Source organism: Podarcis cretensis (assembly GCF_951804945.1).
Source record: "Podarcis cretensis genome assembly, chromosome: 1".
NCBI classification, from domain to species: Eukaryota; Metazoa; Chordata; class Lepidosauria; order Squamata; family Lacertidae; genus Podarcis; species Podarcis cretensis.
In genome coordinates, this window is record NC_137170.1 from 40,817,501 (window position 1) to 40,840,265 (window position 22,765).

At 38.7% G+C, this 22,765-nt stretch overlaps 1 protein-coding gene across 6 annotated transcripts in view; it reads left to right on the forward strand.

Moving 5' to 3' along the window:
* Positions 1-22,765, forward strand: part of CDIN1 (CDAN1 interacting nuclease 1) — a 131,124-nt gene that overhangs the window by 67,126 nt on the left and 41,233 nt on the right. For 4 of the 6 annotated variants that reach the window (XM_079955315.1, XM_079955319.1, XM_079955318.1 and 1 more), the window contains 5 exons: positions 4,480-4,559; positions 4,886-4,935; positions 9,396-9,463; positions 12,039-12,104; positions 13,741-13,846. In XM_079955315.1, the coding sequence (XP_079811441.1) occupies positions 4,480-4,559; positions 4,886-4,935; positions 9,396-9,463; positions 12,039-12,104; positions 13,741-13,846 (370 nt within the window). Of the gene's footprint in view, positions 1-4,479; positions 4,560-4,885; positions 4,936-9,395; positions 9,464-12,038; positions 12,105-13,740; positions 13,847-14,811; positions 14,952-15,040; positions 16,215-22,765 lie in introns of those variants that run through there. The other 2 variants (XM_079955316.1, XM_079955317.1) reach the window with 2 other exon arrangements.

The window sequence follows — 22,765 nt, forward strand, 5'->3', positions numbered from 1 at the left end:
CTTCCTGTTGGTGGAAAGTTAGAACGTCAGGGAGCCATTGCAGTTTTCTATGTACAACCACATCTTTGCTGTGGGAAAATATTCAAATATGCACTCTCTGCTTGCTTTCTGGAGTGCTAGTCTTCCTCCCATTTATCTGTTCCTTTTGCTTTGTATTTTCTTGCAATCTCCATTAACTTTAAATTTAATAATTATATACTGCCATTATTAATGGTGAAAGCTCCTTGGCTGGATATTTTTTCTCATATAGTGCCAGTTTCATAGGTTCCCCTGATCTAGGATGGTTTTCAGGGAAGCATCTTCCTTGTCTAAAAGGAGTTGGCGATAGCACAAAAGCCATATTACCAAGAGGATATTAATTCATTTTAAGTTGGTGCGACTGGTCATCTATCCACAACAAAATATGTACGCTGAGAAGATGCTATAATTAGTTTTTTCATTAGATAAGCTTATTTTAATTGCTAGTTCACATGCAACAAACATGCATAATGATAATTATCAGGCTGATAATGAAGTTCATTTGGAAGGTTTTTTTGCACAGGTGATCTGATTGCTTCCAGATAGCCGTCTTGTCATCTGTCATTCAATGCTTGTAAACGACACCATGTCGGAGATGCATATTAGACATATAGTGGCTGCATTTTTAAAGCCTTTTAAAATGCCTCTGAAAACTTGATATGCGTACCCAAATTTTCCTGAACTGTGTGACTCTTTTCGACAGGGATTGCACAGGAAATGACAGTGCACTATTCAATAATAATAATAATAATAATAATAATAATAATAATAGAATATTTATACTTGGGGCATCTATTATAGCCACCATGAAAACACAACGCCATGCCAAATTCTACTCATCTCCGCAGAAATGCTAAGAAAAGCTTTTGCCATGGATAACTGCCATCATCTGGTAATTCTTCACGTCCTTGATTGTGGCTGCCATGATTGTGGCATGGGGAGTCTCAATGCAATGATGTTTGTCCATGCGATAATGATGTTATGACAAATGGAAGGGAAGATCTCTCTGCAGGGATGCAATTTGGGGCAGCATTCCATATGCTCTAACTCATTAAAAGCGGTGAAAAGCTTGGCCCACTCCCATCCCACACATGTAACCTGTGTCCCATAACAATCTTCCAGTTCAGCTGAGAGAATCCACTACATGGTAATTTTTGCCCAATATGCTATGAGAGCAAGAAGTGCCATTCTCCTACAACTGGTCAATTCACAATATAACAGTTTTCATCCGTACTTTGATCATTTGAGGCCCAGATGGGTTTAGTGGCAAGTAGTGTCTCATCAACCGTTTTTCCCAAGCCTGCGTAGAGTTCGGCCTCACTATCAGCCTGATGAACTCTAACATATTGGGTCAGGATGCAACTAGCACTCTACACATCAGCATTGGTGATCACATGCTTGAGGTGGTAGATGATTTTGTCTACCTTGGCTCCACCATAACCAGCAACTTCGCCATCTGACCCTGAGCTGGACAAGTGTGTTTGCAAGGCAGCTACGACAATGGCTCACCTCTCCAAAACACTGACCTCTTCACACAGGAATTTGTGGGAGGTTCAGTGAATTGGTATTGTATTGGGCCGCTGCTGCAGGATTTGCAATATTTTGTAGAGTATCTGTTGAGCAGACGCTTTTGTTATGTAAACCACACTGGGATTTTTGTATGGAGTATGGTATATAAATTAAAGAAAATAAAGAAATAAAGAAATTCCTTCCCATGGCGATTAAGCTAAACCAGAGCTCTAATAGTCCCCCCCCCCCAAATTGTCTGCCTTTTGGTGGTCAGAATTATGCTGGTAAGGGGGCGGGGAGGAAAATATTTCTTTTGTACTAATTTGCTTTGGCTATTTTTACATGAACATGTGGATTAAATGTAAAATATAGAATCCTAGGAAAAAATTATGGAAATACTAATCCTAGAACAGATTAGCCTGTCTGGCTTCAGTTTAATTATTGTTTAGCATCCTAATTAAGTTAATGGCAATAAATATATTTTAAGCATTTGCAGTATTTATTTGGAAATAGAAATATGTAATGTAGTTCATGCTCAGCATAAGAAAATGGATTGATGTTTAATGGATGGCTTCAGTTTATTAAATATAGCTGCTGTGGTTTTCCATAAGTAGTAGTAGTAGTAGTAGTAGTAAGTATTTATTTATTTATTTATTTGTTTGTTTGTTTGTTTGTTTGTTTAGTATACCACCTTTCATCCAAAGATCACAGGACAGGTCACAACATAAAAATACAAAATGATAATACAAAATACATAATAAAACAATAGAAAACCGATAATTTCCATCCACAAATACATCTACAGTGGACCCTCTAGTTACGTACCACTCTGGATATGTAACTTTCGGGTTACGAACGCGGCAAACCCGGAAGTGTATATTTCTGGGTTTCTCCGTACGCACATTCGTAGAAGCGCTCAATCGTGCCGTGCGCTGAAGCAGCGCCTCTGCCTACAGACCTTTCAGGTTGCGATGGACCCCCAGAACAAATTTAGTGTAATTCGTATCCGGAGGATCCACTGTAAACGCTCATGGAAATGTTAATCAGCCAAAGGCCTGGTTTTAGAGAAGCCTTTTCACCTGGCAACCAAAGGTATGTAATGAGGGCGCCAGGCAAGCCTCCCTAGGGAGAGCATTCCACAAACAGCAAGCCACCACATAAAAGGCCCACTCTCATGTTGCCAGAGGAGGCACAGGAAGAAGGGTGTCAGATGATGATCATGGGTCCAGGTCAGTTCATAATTTCAAGAAAATAATTGAAACTCTCCCTGACCACAACTAAGTACTTGCAAATATTTTAATAATTTCCACCTTTTAAAATACTGTACCAAAATTATTACATTTTGTTTTTAAAGCTATATGCTAGCTTATATTGGTATTATATAGGTGTTCATTTTATTTATTTGGTCAATTGATATCCTACCCTTCATCAGATTAATGGGGAGGGGCGGCGTTCAACCTTCTGTATTCACTGTAAGGCCTGACATTTTAAGGTAACATTTATTTAATAAATGCTGTAATCAATCTCCCTTGTGCCTTGGCAAAACAGTGGCATGAACAGAGAAACAACTTTCTGTATTTTAATTCTGTATTACTTTTTGTTTGTTATACCCTTTTTAAAGGCAGGGGTGCATTTTCCAATAAAAAGCCTTCTCCAAAGATAAGTGAAAGTACACTGTGGGATTTGAAAAGCAAATTCTGGTGTCTGTGCTGAAATTTCGCTTTAGGTACATGCGATATTCTAGGAAGGTGAATATGAGGAATAGGTACTTATCTCACCACATGTCTGCATATGATCAGTATGTGGACATATGATAGATGGAGGGATGGAACAGCTACTGCAGCTTCTCCCTATTCATACAGATTGACTCCACAGGATTATAGTTTTATACTTTAGTATTTGAGTATTGGAGCTGAGGCTCCAATAATTTGGCCACCTCGTGAGAAGAGAAGACTCCCTGAAAAAGACCCTGATGTTGAGAAAGATTGAGGACACAAGGAGAAGGGGACGCCAGGGGATGAGATGGTTGGACAGTGTTCTTGAAGCTACAACATGAGTTTGACCAAACTGCGGGAGGCAGTGGAAGACAGAAGTGCCTGGCGTGCTCTGGTCCATGGGGTCACGAAGAGTCGGACACGAGTAAATGACTAAACAACAACAAATTTGAGGAAAGGACCTTCCTTGCCTCCATATGCAACTTTGCTGGGAGACCTCAAATACCTCAAATATTTAAAAGACCCTCTCGGGTGTTATGTTTAGTAAGTTGTGGAATTTCCTTTCCACAGAAGTGTACCTGGCACCACTGATGCAGAAGCTGAGGTTTCAGGGAAGAAGGGGCATAGAAGATACACAGTTTTACTCAGAGCAGACCCACGGAAGTTAACCCGTTGAAATTAACATTTCAATGAGTCTACTCTGAGTTAAATTTAATTTAACACCATTCATTTTATATGTAGAAAGGCAAGTACAGCATTGTAATGGTTGGTATCCATCTGTCTCGGGAGACACCTCATTGCACTAGTGCTAGTGTTGATCTTTAAATCCTATGACAACTTGTTTTTTGTGGTGGTGGTTCATTTGTTACCATTTTCAATTTTAAGCCATTTTGAAATTTAAAGCAGAATATAATTATTTAAAATGCTTGTTTGTTTCCATCATCATCACCATTTTACTGTAATGTAATACCATTTTCCATGTTTAAAAGAATGTTATAATTACTCACCTAGTTTCTGAATCATGGCGGTCAAGTGCACAATTGTGCACTGCTTACATTTTATTGAATTAGGTGAATTGTGCATACAAAACTGTGCAGGATTACATCAATTTTGAAAATGGAATGCATTCAGATGTTATTAGTGTTTTCTTAGCATGTTTCACTCCCCACCACCTCCCGACAGCTGGTTAGTGACATGTTTCCAGCAACACTTACAGTATCATCTTCTTCCTCCACAGCTTCCAAAACTCTTATAAACAGTATGCTGCGGGACCCTTCTCAGATTCCAGATATAATTCTAGCAAACCAGATCTATCAGGTATTCATCTCTCGGTGGCTGTGCCGTTATCTGCCTAGCAATGTAAAGGATTTTAAACCTCATTTAATTACTGTCATCATAATCTATCACTGAGGGCAGGCAATGCATAAATGGCAATGCAATATTTGTGAAGAGAGCATTTCGCTTTTTAATGGGTTGTTTTTATAGAGAATAAAAAGCATGCAATTTTTGTTTTCCGTGACTAACTCTGAAAAGCTTTTGATAGCCCTTATGAAGAAAAGTAATTACTGTTTTTTAGGATTCTGTTTAACTGTAATAGTTCTGCAGTTGCCCATCACTGTACTACTTTTCTTATTTGTCTGCAGTGTACTGTGAATGACTATTGTTATGGACCGCTGGTGGACTGCATCAAACAGTATCCTTTCTCGTAAAAGTTTAGGTGCACAATTGATGAGCTTAGACTCTGTGGAGGAGACGTGTCTGGCTTTAACCTGACATAAAGTTCTGCTTCACAAAACACATATCATACTCCTCTCTTTTACATTCAATCAACTACAAGAGGGTCATTGCAGACCCTGTCTCTTACACTGTTTAACTAACATCAGATATGCCATATGAAAGTTGTCAGTTCAGTAGATATACATTTCCTGTGCTTAGATGGAATCCTGTTGCTGTTGGTCACATGAAATATGTAATCTTGTATCAAATTATTAGCTGTCATAACTTACATAGTACTATAAAAATTGTTACCTGCTTTGCATTTTCCATTGGACAAAGGGTATTTGAAAAAGTGACAATATCTGACTTACCAGTAGCATGTTCTTGCATCTGTCCAAAGTGGACAAATACAGTTCAAGATAGCTGATGAACAGAAAGCTTCCTAAAGCCTTATAATGGGAGCTCAGTGCTTCAGACTAGGACTCTGCATAGTACTTGAAAGATGATGGTGAACTGAGTTCTTCAACGTAGAGGAGACCTGTAATTCCATTCAAGTCTATAAACTGAAAAATTTCTTAGTCTTTGGAGCAAGGATAGGAAACATGCGGCTCTGCAAATATTGTTGGACTCAGTCAGCCCCAGTCAGCATGGGCAGTGGTCAGGGATGATGGGAATTGTAGTCCAACAGCAACTGGAGGGCCATAGGTTCCCCCCAGTCTAGGGGCTGTCCCTTTTTATATCACTTGTCCCCTGGATATTATCAGGAAATATTGAGTTTTAGGATGGTAAAAAAATTGTATGCCAGCCCCAGGTGAGATCTCCGCCCAAGTTTTATTTGTATAATAATTTTTAAATTGGTACTACCTTTCCAAAAAGCTCAAAAAATCCAAAATTGAAAATATAAACAGGTAATTTTCAAAGCATGGTAAAATCAAAGTGAATGATTACTTCAGCAAATTCTATCTGGCTTCCTATATCAGGTGTACTCAGGATGGCTCTCCCCACAAAATGGCCTGGTTCACATAGCATGATCAGCCAGTGGGTTGCGGTTTGTGGTTAGTGAGGAGAGAGCTTAACCACAAGCCCCAGTTTGGACTCAGCATAGCAAAAAAGACCAGAGAAGTTCAAAGCAGCTATGAGCTTCTATCCAGGAACCTGCACATCCACACAGTCCTGCTAAGCCATCATGTAACGTGCAGGTCAGTTCCCTAGGGCATCCAGGATATCTCCTCATTTGGGCAACTGGGCAGTATGCTGCTTCCTAATAGAAGGGGCGCCTAATGAAGGCTCTGTGGGGACCATGCTGAGCCTTTTTCAGCTGCTACTCTTTGAAGGTTCCATGGTAGCCATAGGGAGACTTGCCCCCGCCTCCCTGATGCCTACCACGTAACATCCAGGGCTAGGGAACACCAGGGCTTTGGTCTCTGCCAATGCAACATCTCCACAACTGTGTGTGCAAATCAGTCCCACATAGCACTTAGTGGGGTGAAGTAGGTAATTAATTCTGCCCCGCTCCATTGCTCTTCCCGCAAGCTACTGCTTTGCACATAGCTCTGGGGTTCTAGTTAAAAACAAAGTAGATCCCGTGACCTGAGGTCTACCTACTTGCATAAAACAAAAATAAAATACTTCAGAGAACTCTTTGAGAGCGACAAAGTGCCTTCCATAGTGCCTTTGAGAGAGATTAATGAGAAACAGCACAGCTGCCTGTATGCCTCAAACTTCCCATCTACTGTTCTACATGGCTTGGTTATATGTAGGAACATTTAATTCAGTGTTGCAAAATATGCACCTCGGCCTGCTCACAAGCCACAAATTAAATAATAGCATTCAGATCCCTATTCAATCATAAAGGTCACTTAGTGGGCTCACACCCAATCCTGTTTTGAACAATTCCCCCGCCTCACACAGCACACCATCCCCAGATGTTTCAAAAGGTCCTCACAAGCCCCTGGAGAGGTTTTGCAGGGGTAGATGCTGGAGTAGATTATCAGGAAACTTTGTTTCCATTAACTTATTTTGGGAACCCCAGAGGAGGCAGTGAGATTCCTTCTGTGCTACATAAATTGCTTTATCAGCATGGTACATTAGTGCAGGATTGTGCAGCCATTCTGAGCTACATCTGACCATTGCATAGGGTGAAAAAACAATGCTCTTGAGAAAACTGTAATACAGCAGCAGTTTATAGGATTAGTTAAATGATATTTGCTATATGGTATTTCATGCACATTGTAGATCATCATAATTCCTGATTAGTTTTCATGGAACACCATTTTTAAAAAATTGTCAGCCATGGGACAGGTTGCATTATCCCAGACTGTGTAGGAAGGCATTATTTGTGAATATATGTTTTTGAATTTCTTCAATGCTGACCTCATTTACCTGAGACTAAGTCCAGTTGAATGGAATAGTACTGGTACTTCCTTCTGAACAGACATGGTTAGGGTTGCAACCCTACACCTAGGGAAGTGGGGTTAGGCTTGCAGCCTTAGTTGTTAATTTTAAGGCATACAAAGTAGCTTTAAATCAATTTAAAGTTAAGGTTTTAAAAGCATAATGTCTTCTAAGGATTGCATATTGATTTTAAATACAACTATCTAATTATATATGCATGGACTAAAGAATGAAGTCAACCTCTTTGTAAATGCCAGGAGGCTATTTTTCAGTAATAGTTTGGCTGCTTACGGGAAACTAGACTGCTGGATTGCATGAGTAGAAAATGGCTCGTGAGGTTATTTACAAGTTTTGCCCCATGATCAGTGCCATACATCAATAACAGGTATTACTGTAGGCCAAGTCTAAGTGTTTCTGCTTATGGTACATTATAAATTTTGTTCGTAGAATTTATCTTACATTTTTTGAGATCATTCATTTTCTTTCTTTGGCTCTGTCTTATCTTACATTTTTTGTGATCATTCATTTACTTTCTTTGGCTCTGTCATTATATTAGAGTTTAATGCAGTACATGATTTCCATTGCAATGTTATATTTGTGTGGTGCTGTTTCTTCTTCTTCTTTTTGTATTCCAGCTGTTATTCCTTCTAGAAATGAGAGATTAATAAGAATGGGAAATCCATTTATAGTTAAAATGTTTTAAAAACATCTATGAAGTAAATTCATCAGCTGATAGTTTATTCATAATTATAAATTGCTTTTTCTATCACGATATAACAAAGGTTGGTAGCACTGCAGAGATATATTCTATGATAACTTCCATAATGAAACAGATTTCAAATGAATGTATAGAAAGAAGAGGTGCATATTATTTGCTGAATTTCTCAGTGGCTTTCAATACAATGAAGCACAGTATCCTACTAAGCTGGCTCTTTGGTGTGGGAATGGAATGCATGGCATTATAGTGATTCCATTTCTACATAAAGATTGGGTAGAAAGGATGGCCCTGGGAGATATCTATATGAGACTCATGGGTGAGGTCATAAGGGGTTTGGGAGTTGGGCAGCATCAGTATGCAGTATTTCTCATTGGCATCTTAGACTATGCAGGTTCTAACTGTTCTCTGATCGCTGTCTATTTTGATGGGTTGGATGTGGGCTAATAAATCGAAACTAAATTGTGAGAGGACTGAACTTCTGTGACTAGTGGTTTCTGTGTTCAGGAATTAGATGGACAACCTGTTTTCACACTCCTAATCAAGGAGCAGGTTTGTAGTTGGGAGACACTCTTTGATTCGACTTACTCACTGGAAACTTATGTGTCTGCAGTGGTACAGAGTGCCTTCTCTCAACTATGACTGGTTTATTAGCTACAACGGTTCCTAGACAGCGATAGCCTGATCACAGTAATTTATGGTCTGGTTACCTCTCATTCAGATTATATCATTTGGAGTACTATTGAAGATTGTTTCTCGGGCAAAATGTGTCTGCTTGGCTTTTGAATGGAGCCACTAGCTGGCTTCTGAGTGGTTTACAACTATAAAAATCAACACATAATTAAAATACGCATTAACAATTCTATTGGGTGCTAATACTCCCATAATTAAAATGTACAATAAAAGCAACCATTAAAAAGCATAACAAAACAGTTAAAAAAAATAGCAGAAGCAAAGTAGAATCAGAAGTTCAGCTCAGGGAAATTATTAAACCCTGCTCTCATTTGAACCTAAATATTTATGTGTGATTTTAACTAATACAGACTTCTTATTTTGCCAAAGTTATTGTTACCTACCCTCAGAGCTTTGGATTAAGGTTAGGATATATTTTAAATAAATAATATATTGGCATTCTTTGTGTGGCCCACTAATGCTTCTTTCTCTTTCTACTTTGTGGATTAAAAACAGCTTCAGGGGAAAAAATTGGAATATTCCACCAAAGCTAGTTAGTATTCACTGCCACATAACTGTATTCAGCGTCATATAATTCTAAAACTGAATTTTATTTCAAACACTATGCCTTTCCTTCCTTGATGGAAAAAAATCAGTGCAGTTGGACATGAGCATGAAGTCTTATTGCAAGAAATGCTTTTGGAGAAAAATATATCTTTTTTAGGTAAGTTTTTTATTTTAATCTAGTACCTAAACATTCCACACCTCAGTAGCTTTTCCAAAAGAGGTCTCCATAGATATCCTGTATTAGGTAGTAAAGAGAGGCTAAGAAATGATTGATGAGGTACATGTTATCTTTTATTGATTTAGACTTGAGCAGGAACTCAGTTACCTAATACCCCATACTGCACGGGCACAAGCTAGCAATTAATATTTTATAGAATAAGTAGCTGGGAAAAATGCTTTAATATCAGCTGCTGTATTACTTTTGGTGTCATGAGATATTAGCCATAATCTAGGTCTTAGGAGACTCAGTAGGAAGCATAAGAAATATTAGCTGCATAATGCTTCATGTATTAAAAAGAAAACAACCACCACCATACAGGAGGAATTCACTGGTTTCCTTAGAAGCATGTTTATTCCTTCATATTTTTGAACAAGTATATTAAGCCTTCTTGCATTATCTCTAATCTGAACAATGCAAAATGTTAAGCTTTGTAAGAATATTATTGCTGTTCATTGTAGAAGTATCACTTTAATTTTTTGCAGTTAACTCTTGCTTAATGCAGTTCTTATTACAGTGGAACCCTAGGTACATACGCTTCAGGTTACATACGCTTCAGGTTACAGACTCCGCTAACCCAGAAATAGTGCTTCAGGTTAAGAACTTTGCTTCAGGATGAGAACAGAAATCGTGTTCCGGTGGCTTGGCAGCAGCGGGAGGCCCCATTAGCTAAAGTGGTGCTTCAAGTTAAGAACAGTTTCAGGTTAAGAACAGACCTCTGGAACGAATTGAGTACTTAACCCGAGGTACCACTGTAGTTAAGTAATCATTGGTCTTCCCTAGAAAGCATGATCTCACTCTTTGGATTTTGTTGTGTTGATTGGTAAATACTCAATGCAAGAAAGTTGTTGTTTTTCATCTAGAAAGGCTTAGCCAAAAGTGAGATCCCCACCTACTACAGTAGTAATGTCATTTAAAAAATAATTAATAATTAAATAAATATTTTACATACTTTTTATATCTATTAAGATATTATTGATGGAGTTTACATCAATGCTCAATACATGTTATGATTTGAGCATACTAGTAGACCATAACAGAATACTATTTTCAAATACTAGAAAGCCACTCTAGTGTGTCTTCCACTTAGAGAATCAATACTTGAAGAGTTTTTTTCCTAAGCATTCTTCAAAAATTGACATTCATAAATATCAAAAGCACTTTTCAGAATCAGGTGAATTCTAGTAGCCTATGATAGAATACAAGATGTACCACTTCAAACCTCAAGTAAAATATGCAAATTTGAGGAAATGCCAAAGTCTCAGGCTTGAATACCCCATCCTCCTTCTTCATTCATAAGGGTAAAAAGTTAAAGCTTCCATTTGCAGTTTGAAACAAGCAACAGTTTCCTGTTGCATTTAAATCTAGAAAAGTGTCATTTTATCCAATCACAGCGAATCATAACAAACCAGGGTCTCATGATTTCTCATATTTTGATTAACTATTGTTGCTAGTCAGCCTTGAATCATGGTTTGCTGTTGGCTTGCTGATTTGTTAGGGAGAAAGTGATCCCAGATTCAGACACAACACTAAGCTATCTCCTTCCTGGTTTGTTTTCCCAGAAAAGAAAAGAAGAAAAATGAGAATGATTAGTTTACATGTACCATCATACAGCTCATGCATGGTATTGTTTATTAAGCGAAGAACCTTGGCTTTCTGCTGTGTATGAACACAGCTGATGGGAAACTTCAGTGTAGTGCAAACTGCCAAAAAAGAAGCTTTTAATTTCTATCTCCTTGCATATAAGTAAAGGGGAGGTTGAAGCACTGGCAGACTTTGGGCTCTCAGATTTCAGCAGCACTCTGTGCGATGCTAAAATTCAGCATGTCCCTCCTGTTTCTCATACTCCATCTACACTCCCCTGCAGCACGGCACCCAGTACCAATTGCACTAACCTAAATCCACCTCTGGGTGAAACGTGTGAACCCGAGGCTTGCCTCAGCTCATCCTCAAAGTGAAAAGTCACAATTTCCCATTATGTTTGAACTTGGACGTTGTGTCTGTCTATGTGCCACTGGAATGTGATAGCTCAATGCTAGATAGTTCAACATGGAAGCAAATTAAGAGGCTAGAATAACTTCTGTGTCCTATAATAACTTTTAAGTGATTTGATTTTATACTCATTTCCACCCAACGTATAAACTGAGCGGAAAGTACAGCATGTCTTCATTGTGATAACAATGAACTATTTCTTAAGGTTACTTTCAGAGAGATCCAATCAACTAAAATATTTTATTTTGAATATTTTTCAGTAACAAAGTACTGTATGACAGGTTGAATTAATGATGTTTATAATGAAGACATAAAAATGCAGAGATGACAAAGAAGCATTTTTATATTCATGTATCAGGTTTGCTAAGAAGGTTCATTTAATCTGACACAGCATTGCACGCGTAAGAAGGATATGTATGAGTGCATTAGTAATTCTTGTACCTCCGTTCAAAAGAAAATTAATTATTCTGCTATCTGGTTAAAAGAATAATACTATTGTTTATAATATTTATTCTCTTTATAGCTGAAGATCAGTTACGTGCAAAAGGTTATGACAAAACACCAGACTTCATATTAGAGGTGCCAGTCGGTGAGTCCATGAGGTTTTTAAGCTTTGGTGGGTGAATGTGTTTATACTGAAAAGCTAACGTTCTTAAAGGCATTATGGGAGACAGAGGATAATCATAACACTCTGTTAGATATTCACAGTAATGAAACAATGCCTGTAATAATTACAGAGCGGGAGGGAGGGATAAAAAACTTAGATCCCAGACTGACCTAAGACCCTGATCCATAAGTAAACCTGTTATAGGAACATGTCATAGAAGCATCTGGATTTATTCAAATGTGTAAGCTGTTGACCTGAGACAAATATTTTAAAATCTGCTTTATCCTCAGTCATTGCAAAAGCTAAAATACTGTTCCTCCGTGAGACAAACTTTAACCATAATTTGTCAGACTTCTTGCCACTCCTAATGCCCCAGTTGCAAATGCACGTTAGCTGCCATGGTGCAAATGATAGATTGCGTCATGGGAGCTAAAGAGGCATCCTGCAAATGGTAATTAGGTCAAAGACATCCAGCTGTGCCCCACTTACTGAAAGTCCCAACACTGCTGCAGTGTGTGTGTTTGTGTGTTGCTACACAGTGGTCCATTTGACGAGGCTGTTACAGATGAAAAATACACACAGAAAAATCTTGGCATATACAAGTTTAGCAGGTGTGCTAAGCACCTGCATTGGTCTTGCAACTGAATTAGAACTACATCGTGGAGTTGACATAACACTTGACTTCTAGCCCTTGCTATGCCAGAATTGCACAAAAGAGCAATTTTAAAAATCATTTTAGAAAAATATACGTGCCACTCAGTGCAAGGAAACCTGAGGTCCATTGTGGGCTTGCATGCATGTATTTGTTTACCTGTGCCATGCACCTTTTTAAAAATCTCATCTTGCTTTTGAAATACAATTTATTTTAGTATACCAAAAGAATGGAAAATTACTACTCCCCTCCAACCTCACAATGTCTTATGATAGCAGTGTCTCACACCAAATGTAACTGACCTGTAGAAAGGACACTATGAATTGAAAACAGAGATGTTGTATGTACCCTTGTTAACCATGAAAATCCTTTAATAAAAACAACTATAAAAAGAGCAGTACCACACCACACCAAAAAGTGTGCTGCTCCAAGCCAAGCAGGGATTCAGATTTGCACACAAGGAAAGCTGCCACTTCCATCAGAAAGTTTTTCCTAATGTTTAGTCAGGATCTCCTTGAATCCATTGGTTCAGATCCCAACTTCTAGAGCAGCAGAAAAGAAGCTTGTTCCCTCTTCCATGTAACAGCCCTTCAGATATTTGAAAACAGTTATCATATCACCTCTAGCTACATCTGAAGGTGCGTAGGTTTCCCAATCTTGTGGTACAACATGGTACAGCAATATTGTGCCCATGTTTCTTCACAGTCTCTGTATTTCCCCTAACGCTTCATTAGGGACATAATACCCAGTTATTCTGCCCATAAATAATTGAACCCTTAAAGATGCAAGCACACTGTGAAAAGATTGAGTGACTTTGTTTTTCAGTATGGTTTAAAACTGAGGAAGCCTTGCATAACAGTAATTTGTGTTAGATTATTCTTAAAATATATTCATTTACTGTGATTTAAGAATTTGTAAGGGTTTGGGTTCATTTTAAAATGTATTATCCCCCCCCCCTTTTTTTAGCTGTGGAAGGTCATATCATTCATTGGATTGAAAGCAAAGCCTCTTTTGGAGATGAGTGTAGCCACCAAGCCTATCTACATGACCAGTTCTGGAGTTACTGGAACAGGTAGATTCTCTTTCTTTCTTTCTTTCTTTCTTTCTTTCTTTCTTTCTTTCTTGTTATTTAAACTGTAGGCCATATGTACATTATTGCTATTTGTCTGGAAGAAAAGAAAGAACGTTGACATGAAATGGATGTCCCCTCGGCAAGCAGCCACTTCTCTGAGCAGCTCCTGCTTATGGGCCCCGGCATTTTTCATTGCATAAGCATAGTATGTTCGCTGTAGTATTAACGACTGAGATCCTGAGGCATCTTGGGACCGGGCAAGCACTGGTGGGGGTTCACAGTGTAGCAGCCTATAGCACACAACACTAGAAAGCTCTACCACCTCAGCTTGGGTAAAGAAGTGCAAGAACATATCCCTTACCTATGATCTGAATTTGGCCTCTTAATATTACACACACCCTTTTAAAGGTAAAATTCATGGCGTCTTTGTGAGAGCCAGTGGTTAAGAGCGGTAGTCTCGTAATCTGGGGAACCGGGTTCATGTCTCTGCTCCTCCATATGCAGCTGCTGGGTGACCTTGGGCTAGTCACACTTCTCTGAAGTCTCTTAGCCCCACTCACCTCACAGAGTGTTTGTTGTGGGGGAGGAAGGGAAAGGAGAATGTTAGCCGCTTTGAGACTCCTTCGGGTAGTGATAAAGCGGGATATCAAATCCAAACTCTTCTTCTTCTTCTTCTTTGTGGGAAGCACTTCAGTTCTTGCAAGTCAGGTCACACAACTACTCACTTTTGTACCCTCCAAAATATAATAGGATATAGTGCAGAGAGCTGCAGTAGGTGGCGGGGATCCATGACTTGTAGTGGCCAAAGGCCTTTCCACTTGGGCAAGGTCACCATTGGATAAAGTTCATCCTCTGAAGGTGCCTTTGTTCATCTTCAATGGCAGGCACTTATTATCAATGCTGTTTTTCTATTAAAAAAAAAAGAGGTGCCAGAGCTCACTATGAACTTTCTCTTATTCTCTTAGAATAGCAATGGTGCCCACATGAGAGGTGCCAGAGATGAGCTCCAGTGATCTCCAGCTGAAAAAAAGCCTGCTTATTATTAAAATTAAAACTATTAAACTTCCCTTGAAAATTCATTTCTGCAGGCATTCAAGCACGTCTTCCCTCTATCTTGCCAAGCCTGTGATCCCAAAGTAACTGCTACACTGAAACCTTTTGTGTCCTACTGTTTCTGCCTTTTTCTTCTTCCAGGCTTTCCCCACTTATTTCACAGAGGTACACCCCACTGATAGAAGAAATGTATCTTAACCTACCAAGCTGCCATGTTTGAACCATTTGAGAGATACCTGTGCTGAATCTATAAAGCTGATACATTTATTCTGAGTTAGACCAGTAGCCTGCCTAGCAGATCTCAGAGTCTCCAGCACTGACTCTTTCGTAGCCCTGCTACCTGTGCTCATTTTATGTGGAGATGTCATGGATGGAACGTAGGGCCATTTGATGCAATGCCCACTTGCTCTGCCCCTGTACTGTGGCCACTCCTGGGTGCATTTTTGCTCTGTAAGATGGCAAAAAATTGCTCTGGGTTTGGTAAAATATTAAAAGTACATGAAAATCTAATTTGGTTTAATTATATAGTTGAATTCCAACCTAAAGCTGTGCACTTGCATATTTTGCTGTAATATACTAATGAGTAAACTAGTACTATCAAGAGACAGATTAATTAATAATTAGTAACTTCACTGTCAATTATGACTTACAGTAAGTAAGGATGCAGTCAGTTTACTATTTCCATTGTTTGCAAATCTGGCTGTCGTGTCTCTAGACTATGTTTTAGTGAGTCCCAGGAGAAACCTTGACGCTGTTATTATCGGAAGTAACTTTGCTACGTTTGAAGAAGGCACTAACAAAATGTCTTCTTTGACACTGATATTAGAATAATGATAATTCTACATAATGAGAGTAGCATTTCTTCTACACTCTTTGAATATGAATAGCAAACCTTCCATCTACTGAAATCTTTCACTATTTAATTGTAATCTAAATGTCTTTAGTACTCTGCACACACTCCTATTGATTAAATAGGAAAGTTCCTATTTAGTAAATAGGAGTGTTCGAAATTTTCCTAGTGTGTTCATTGCTAATCAACACACCCAAAGTTCCTTTCTAGAAATGGCACACACCAAGTGATCCTAAATCCTCACTCAGAAGTTACACTGAGATTAAGGTGACCAGTACTCCATACTAAGTGTGCTTAGAATAGCACAGTCCTATACATACATAGGCACCAGGCAAAAACAAGCCTCTTCTCCCAAGCCTTTGCCTAATTATACAATCTATGGATTGTTATTTGGTGTATATTTGGGGGCTTTTATATTGTAGACCGCCCTGTGATCTTCTGAAGAAGGGTGATGTAGACATATAATAATAAAATAATTCATTTATACCCAAAATAATTCATGTCTGCGCATAATGTTCAGTGGGTCTACTGAACATTATGGGTCTACTGAACATTATGGGTCTACTGAACAGTGGGTCTACTGAACATTAAGTGAGTGGGTTTAGAATTGCAGCCTAAATTGCACCTGGTGAAGATAAAAAAGTATATTGTTCTAAAAACAACTTTGTCAAAGAGAGTAAAACTTAAATTCCATTTTAACTTGCGTCTGTTAAATACCATTTATCACACATGTGCAAAAAGATGTGAGGAAGACAAAGTTATTTAACGTACAGTACTGAGTATTTTGATAATAATGTTATCAGTTGATACGTTGAGGTAAAGTTAAATTGTTTGGAAATGTTTGGAAAAGGAAGACATCCTTTCCCTAGCACAATGTCAATATCTAGCAGTTTAGGGGCTTAAAAAGTTGTATTGGTGAAATGAAACACAGTGGCTCAACAAACGGACTTAGTGGAAACCTTGGGAGTTGCATTTGTCAAGCATCTAGGAAAACTGTTCATGCATACCCAGTATCCAAAGCTTCATTGGCAGCCAATACACAAAGAACTGAAAGGTCATTCTTCTTCCTGCAGTATGATGGTTTGTTGACATATTTTGACACACTGGTACAATACTGAAAGGTTTTGACCTTATTCCAACACTCAGGGACTTAGGATTGCTTAAGCCTTCTAGTGCTTATGGAATTTCACAAATTCCACATTCTCTCTCCCTCTCTTATCTCCCATGCCTGTCCTAGCATTAGTTAACTTGTTTCAGAAATGGGCTTGAATGAATTTAGAGCCATGAATTACTGTCATTTTTCATTCAGGCTATCATTGTCAGGTGGGGGAGGAATTATTATGAGTCTACACAGAGCAATAAAAAGTAGTGAATTTTAATTTTCTCACAGGAACCTTGTTATCCCAAAGGCCTTCAAAGGAGCCCTGTAAAATGTTTGTGAGCAGAAAGTTGTATATTTGTTTAAAGCTTATGTGTAAGCTGTGTATTTTTCTTTCAATCAATCCTATGCATACTTTCCTGGGACTGTCTCCTTTAATTCAGTAGGATTTCTGATTGTGCAGAGGATTCTGCTGTTAACGGATAATTTTTCCAAAGTAAGTAGCATAAAGCATCTTTAGTCTGAAGGAATAAATTTTTAGTGTTTGGATAATAGCCTAATCTTCAGAATTCTAAAGTTTGTGATATCAGTACAGTATGTTTATGATAGTGTGTGTTTTTTTGCAGTAAAAAAATCAGCAGTGGTGGCAACACAACAAGAATAAAGTCACATAAAGTGCAATTAAGATTACATTAGCTAGTAAATTTCACTTTGGGGGAAATGTTTTCCATATTGAGCATTTTAGTAGTACACCAGATTTAGACTATCTTTTATAAATGTTTTTGAGGCTGTTCTGTTTTTCTGTGCTTTTTCTAAAAGTAAACAGAGTACTATGATCTTTCATTGTTTGAATTATATTTTATTTATTTTATTTTTCCTCTAATCTTTCAAATAATGTTGCATCATTGGAGGCTATTCCATAATACAGACAGAGCGCTTTCAGCTTCCATCTATATTACTGCAAGGCATCAGCTCCAATTTCCTTGGTATTTCTCATTCAGATTAGACAAGCATCTAGGCTTACGTACGATAAGAGCTGACAGCATAGATCCTGCTATGTTTGCCAAAGGCCTGGTCACAGACACTCCACTATGTCAAAGAATGTCAGCCCCCACAGACCTTACCTTTCAGAACTCCTTGTAATTTTTAATTGACATTTACATCTGACATTTTGAATGTACATGTTATTGTTGAGTCTTTATCTACATATGAATGGTAGAAACATTTTCTGAACAGAACCAAAACATTTTTTAAAATTATTATTTAAGAAGGTTCCTTTGCTTGCTGAAACTCAGGCCTAGCTACATTTCCTCTTCCATTGTGTAATTTTTATGAGTGCTTTGCTAATCAAATTACGAAGCTTTCACTGTGTGTGTAAAGAAAGAAGTTAAAAGTAATTGACAAAAATAGAATCATCTTACTTTAGGACATACTAGCCATACAGTCGTGCGGCAAGAATCTATTTTAAAACATTAGCTACATTATTTGGGATATTTTAAAATGTAGTACACAAAATGACATATTCATAAGTATTCCAAACCCCATTTAAAGCATAATAATTTGAGGGGGGGACTTTTAAATCCTTCTTTATTCTATGCCATGTAATATTTTTCTGCATACATTGTCCAAATGGAAGTTTTAATTTAATTTTTTTTAAAAAAAAATTAAATTAAATGAATAAGGGTAATTATCCTAAATCGGAATAAGGAAGTTCAGTTGCTCATAAATGTCAATAAGCAAAGAACTAACAGAAGTGGTTTGTCACAAACGATCCTGCTTTTCTTCTAATTAGTTCATTTACATTTTACAAATTAACAGTAGAATAGAAGATATTCCAGCAGCATACTATAGCATTACTGACCTGTATTTGTATCTGCCAAATTTAAGTTAATTAGAAATGTAGATGCTGTTTGTTTTATCTGTCACAAAGCTCATCTTTAAAAAAAGGCTAGACACGCTCCCCCCTCCAACATTTATCATCTAAATAATAGTCTTCCCAAGATGGCAGCCTCATAATAAACTCTTTTCAGTGGAGTGATGGGTAATGAAGCTTGCTTGTGAAGGAAGCGAAAAATGTTGTCTAGCCAAATGCATGAATATGATGGCTGGAGAATCAGTGGACTTTCTCAGTCATCAATCTTTTTAGTAGCCTCTTACACATCTGAATATTTTGATAGATGATCTAATAATTGAGTTATCTATCTTTCTAACTATCAGAGTTGTATAAAAATTATTCTCACATTCTACTGAATATTAACTATATTAGACATCCAGTAAATTTTTCAAAAAAAGAAAAAGGAAGACCAGGTGTTGGAAGAATTTTATGATGCAAATACCCTTAATAAATTAACTAATGGAAATCTGAAGAATTAAACCTTCTGAAATTGTATAAGCATACAGTAAAGACAGAATCTGAAACTGATTACATTAAAAACATTGGGATGTCTGCACGACAAGTAAAGAGAAGTTCCTGATGCCACTAGTGGTAAATTTAAATAGTGTGTGAGATATAAAATAAAATATTTTTCAGAGTCTTTATATGGACCAACAGTGATCTCAGATTTATTCACATCTGATTTTTACTTGGAAGTGGTAAACATAGGGCCCAATGGAACCTGACATAGAAGGTCTGTGGCTAGAATCTCCCCTTTTATTTCATTTCTTTGTGTCCCCATTTGTTACTTTGAAGATGAGGAAAGTAAAATAAGAGCAATGGAGTATCACAGATCTGCTGCCTCACACCTGGTAGAACCTATTGGTATTATCTTACAACATTTTGAATCTGGTTCTTCCTTACTGACATCTTTGAAACTTAGGCTACGTAACATACCATATTTGTGATTTGAAACACAGTGATGTCATTTTTGTCCCCTCTTTAAAGTAGCTCTTTTACATTGCTGTAAACACCAGAGAGTGCGTGAAGATGTCTTCACCCACTGCACTCTACCTGATTTATTTCGCCATGCTGAACTCCTATTCATTGGAACTGTTACCTGTGCATGTGCAGTGGCTGTCTCAAATATACACACCTCAGCTGCACTATAGCTGACGTTTTCAATTGGGATGGAAGCTCATTTGAGGGGGAAAGCATCAAACAGCAGTATTTCTCAATAAACTACAGGAAAGCCCTCCTGGATTGTTGGAGCTCAGGGTTTTTTTCTGGCAAGAAGGTGGAAAGTGAACTCCCTCTACCTGTGTCTTTGTGAGAGCGAGGGGGTATAACCTGTCAGTGACCTTGGACAAAAAAGAAAAGAGAATTAATCATTGGAGTCTTCGGGCAGTTGAGCAAGACTTAGCATTTCTTGATATCATTCAAAAAAAGAAAAGATTTTCTGGGGAAACTAGTTTCTTCTGGCTCCAGTTGAAATCTAAAATGGTGTACAGGACTTGTACATGTAAATAGCCAATTACAAAGAAAATCCAACATGGTCACATTGGGTTACAAAAGAGGAAACTTCCCCCAAAATGAGAAGATTGGTAATAATGAAGCTGAAAGGCAAATTCAAGAATGTCAGATTTTTCAAAAATGCTTGGGAGTTGTTTAAGAATGCAATATTAGAAATTAAACTGGTGTGTATGCTACAGATCAAGAAAGATACCATGAGGGCCAAGAGCAGGCTTCCTCAACCTGGCTTGAGAGCAGTACATGTGAAAAGGATCTAGGAGTCTTGGTTGACCACAAACTTGACATGAGCCAACAGTGTGACGCGGCAGCTAAGAGTATTGCATCTAGATCAAGGGAAGTAATAGTGCCACTGTATTCTGCTCTGGTCAGACCTCACCTGGAGTACTGTGTCCAGTTCTGGGCACCACAGTTCAAGAAGGACACTGACAAACTGGAACGTGTCCAGAGGAGGGCAACCAAAATGGTCAAAGGCCTGGAAACGATGCCTTATGAGGAACGGCTAAGGGAGCTGGGCATGTTTAACCTGGAGAAGAGGAGGTTAAGGGGTGATATGATAGCCATGTTCAAATATATAAAAGGATGTCACATAGAGGAGGGAGAAAGGTTGTTTTCTGCTGCTCCAGAGAAGTGGACACGGAGCAATGGTTCCAAACTACAAGAAAAAAGATTCCACCTAAACATTAGGAAGAACTTCCTGACAGTAAGAGCTGTTCGACAGTGGAATTTGCTGCCAAGGAGTGTGGAGGAGTCTCCTTCTTTGGAGGTCTTTAAGCAGAGGCTTGACAACCATATGTCAGGAGTGCTCTCATGGTGTTTCCTGTTTGGCAGGGGGTTGGACTCAATGGCCCTTGTGGTCTCTTCCAACTCTATGATTCTAACCTCGGCCCTCCAGATGTTTTTGGTCTGCAACTCCCATGATCCCTAGCTAGCAGGACCAGTGGTCAGGGAAGATGGGAATTGTAGTCTCAAAACATCTGGAGGGCCGAGGATGAGAAAGCCTGGCAAAGAGGGTGCTAGTGTGGTTAATGAGTCAAAGATGCCATTAGAGGTAAGGCAGCTTCCTTTAAAAAAAATGGAACTCTTGTCTGAATGAAAATAACTGAAAGGGACACAAACTTTGGCCAAAAAAAAGTGGGGGCAAGCAGACAGCAAGGGATGCTAAGAAATAATTTAAGGAACACATTGCTATAAACATGAAGATCAACAAAGGTCCTTTAAGTATATTAGTAGCAGGAGACAGTCTAGGGAGGCAGTTGGACTTTTGGATGACCAGGGAGAATAAGGACATTGAATGAATTATTTGCATCTGTCTTCACAACAGAGGATATAGGGCAGATCCCAGGGCCTGAACTAACTTTTCCAGGAGGGGAGTCTGAGGGATAAAGAGAGATAAAGTTCTAGGCCTAATATACAAAGTAAAAACTGGCAAATCACCTTTTCCAGGTAACATCTACTCAAGAGTTCTTAAAGAACTCAATGGTGAAACTGCTGACCTTCTAACAAAAATATATAACTTGTTCCTAAGAACAGCCTCCATACCTGAGGCCAATATTATACTGTACCGATTTTTTAAAAAAGGGAAATCGGGCAGATCCTGAAAATTACAGGCCAGTGAGCTTAACATCTGTCCCAGGGAAACTTGTGGAAAGTATTGTTGAAGATGAAATAACGAAGTATATAGAAGAGCATGCCTTGCTGAAGCAAAGCAAGTATGGCTTCTGCTAGTCAAGTCCTGTCTCATGAATCTTTAGAATTTTTTGAGAGTGTCAACAAGCATATAGATAGCAGTGCTATGGCTGACATAATGTACCCGGACTCACCAAAGGCTGTGAAGAGCTGCGAAAGCACCTCTCCAAACTGACTGAATTGCAAGTGCAGTTTAGTGTAAATAAGTACATGTAAAGGTAAAGGGACACCTGACCATTAGGTCCAGTCACGGACGACTCTGGGGTTGCGGCGCTCATCTCACTTTACTGGCCGAGGGAGCTGGCGTACAGCTTCCAGGTCATGTGGCCAGCATGACTAAGCTGCTTCTGGCGAACCAGAGCAGTGCACGGAAACACCGTTTCCCTTCCAGCCGGAGCGGTACCTATTTATCTACTTGCACTTTGAGGTGCTTTCGAACTGCTAGCTTGGCAGGAGCTGGGATCGAGCAACGGGAGCTCACTCCATCATGGGAATTCGAACCGCCGACCTTCTGATCAGCAAGTCTTAGGCTCTGTGGTTTAACCCACAGTGCCACCCGCGTCCCTAATAAGTACATATAAAGTGTTGCATTTCACATATACACTCATGGGGGCTGAACTGGCAGTGCCTGACCAGGAACTTGGTGTACAGTTCTGGTTGCTTCACCTCAAAATGCATATTTTCATGATTTACGCATAATTAAAAAAAAGGTAAAGGTACCCCTGCCCGTACGGGCCAGTCTTGACAGACTCTAGGGTTGTGCGCTCATCTCACTCTAGAGGCCGGGAGCCAGCGCTGTCCGCAGACACTTCCGGGTCACGTGGC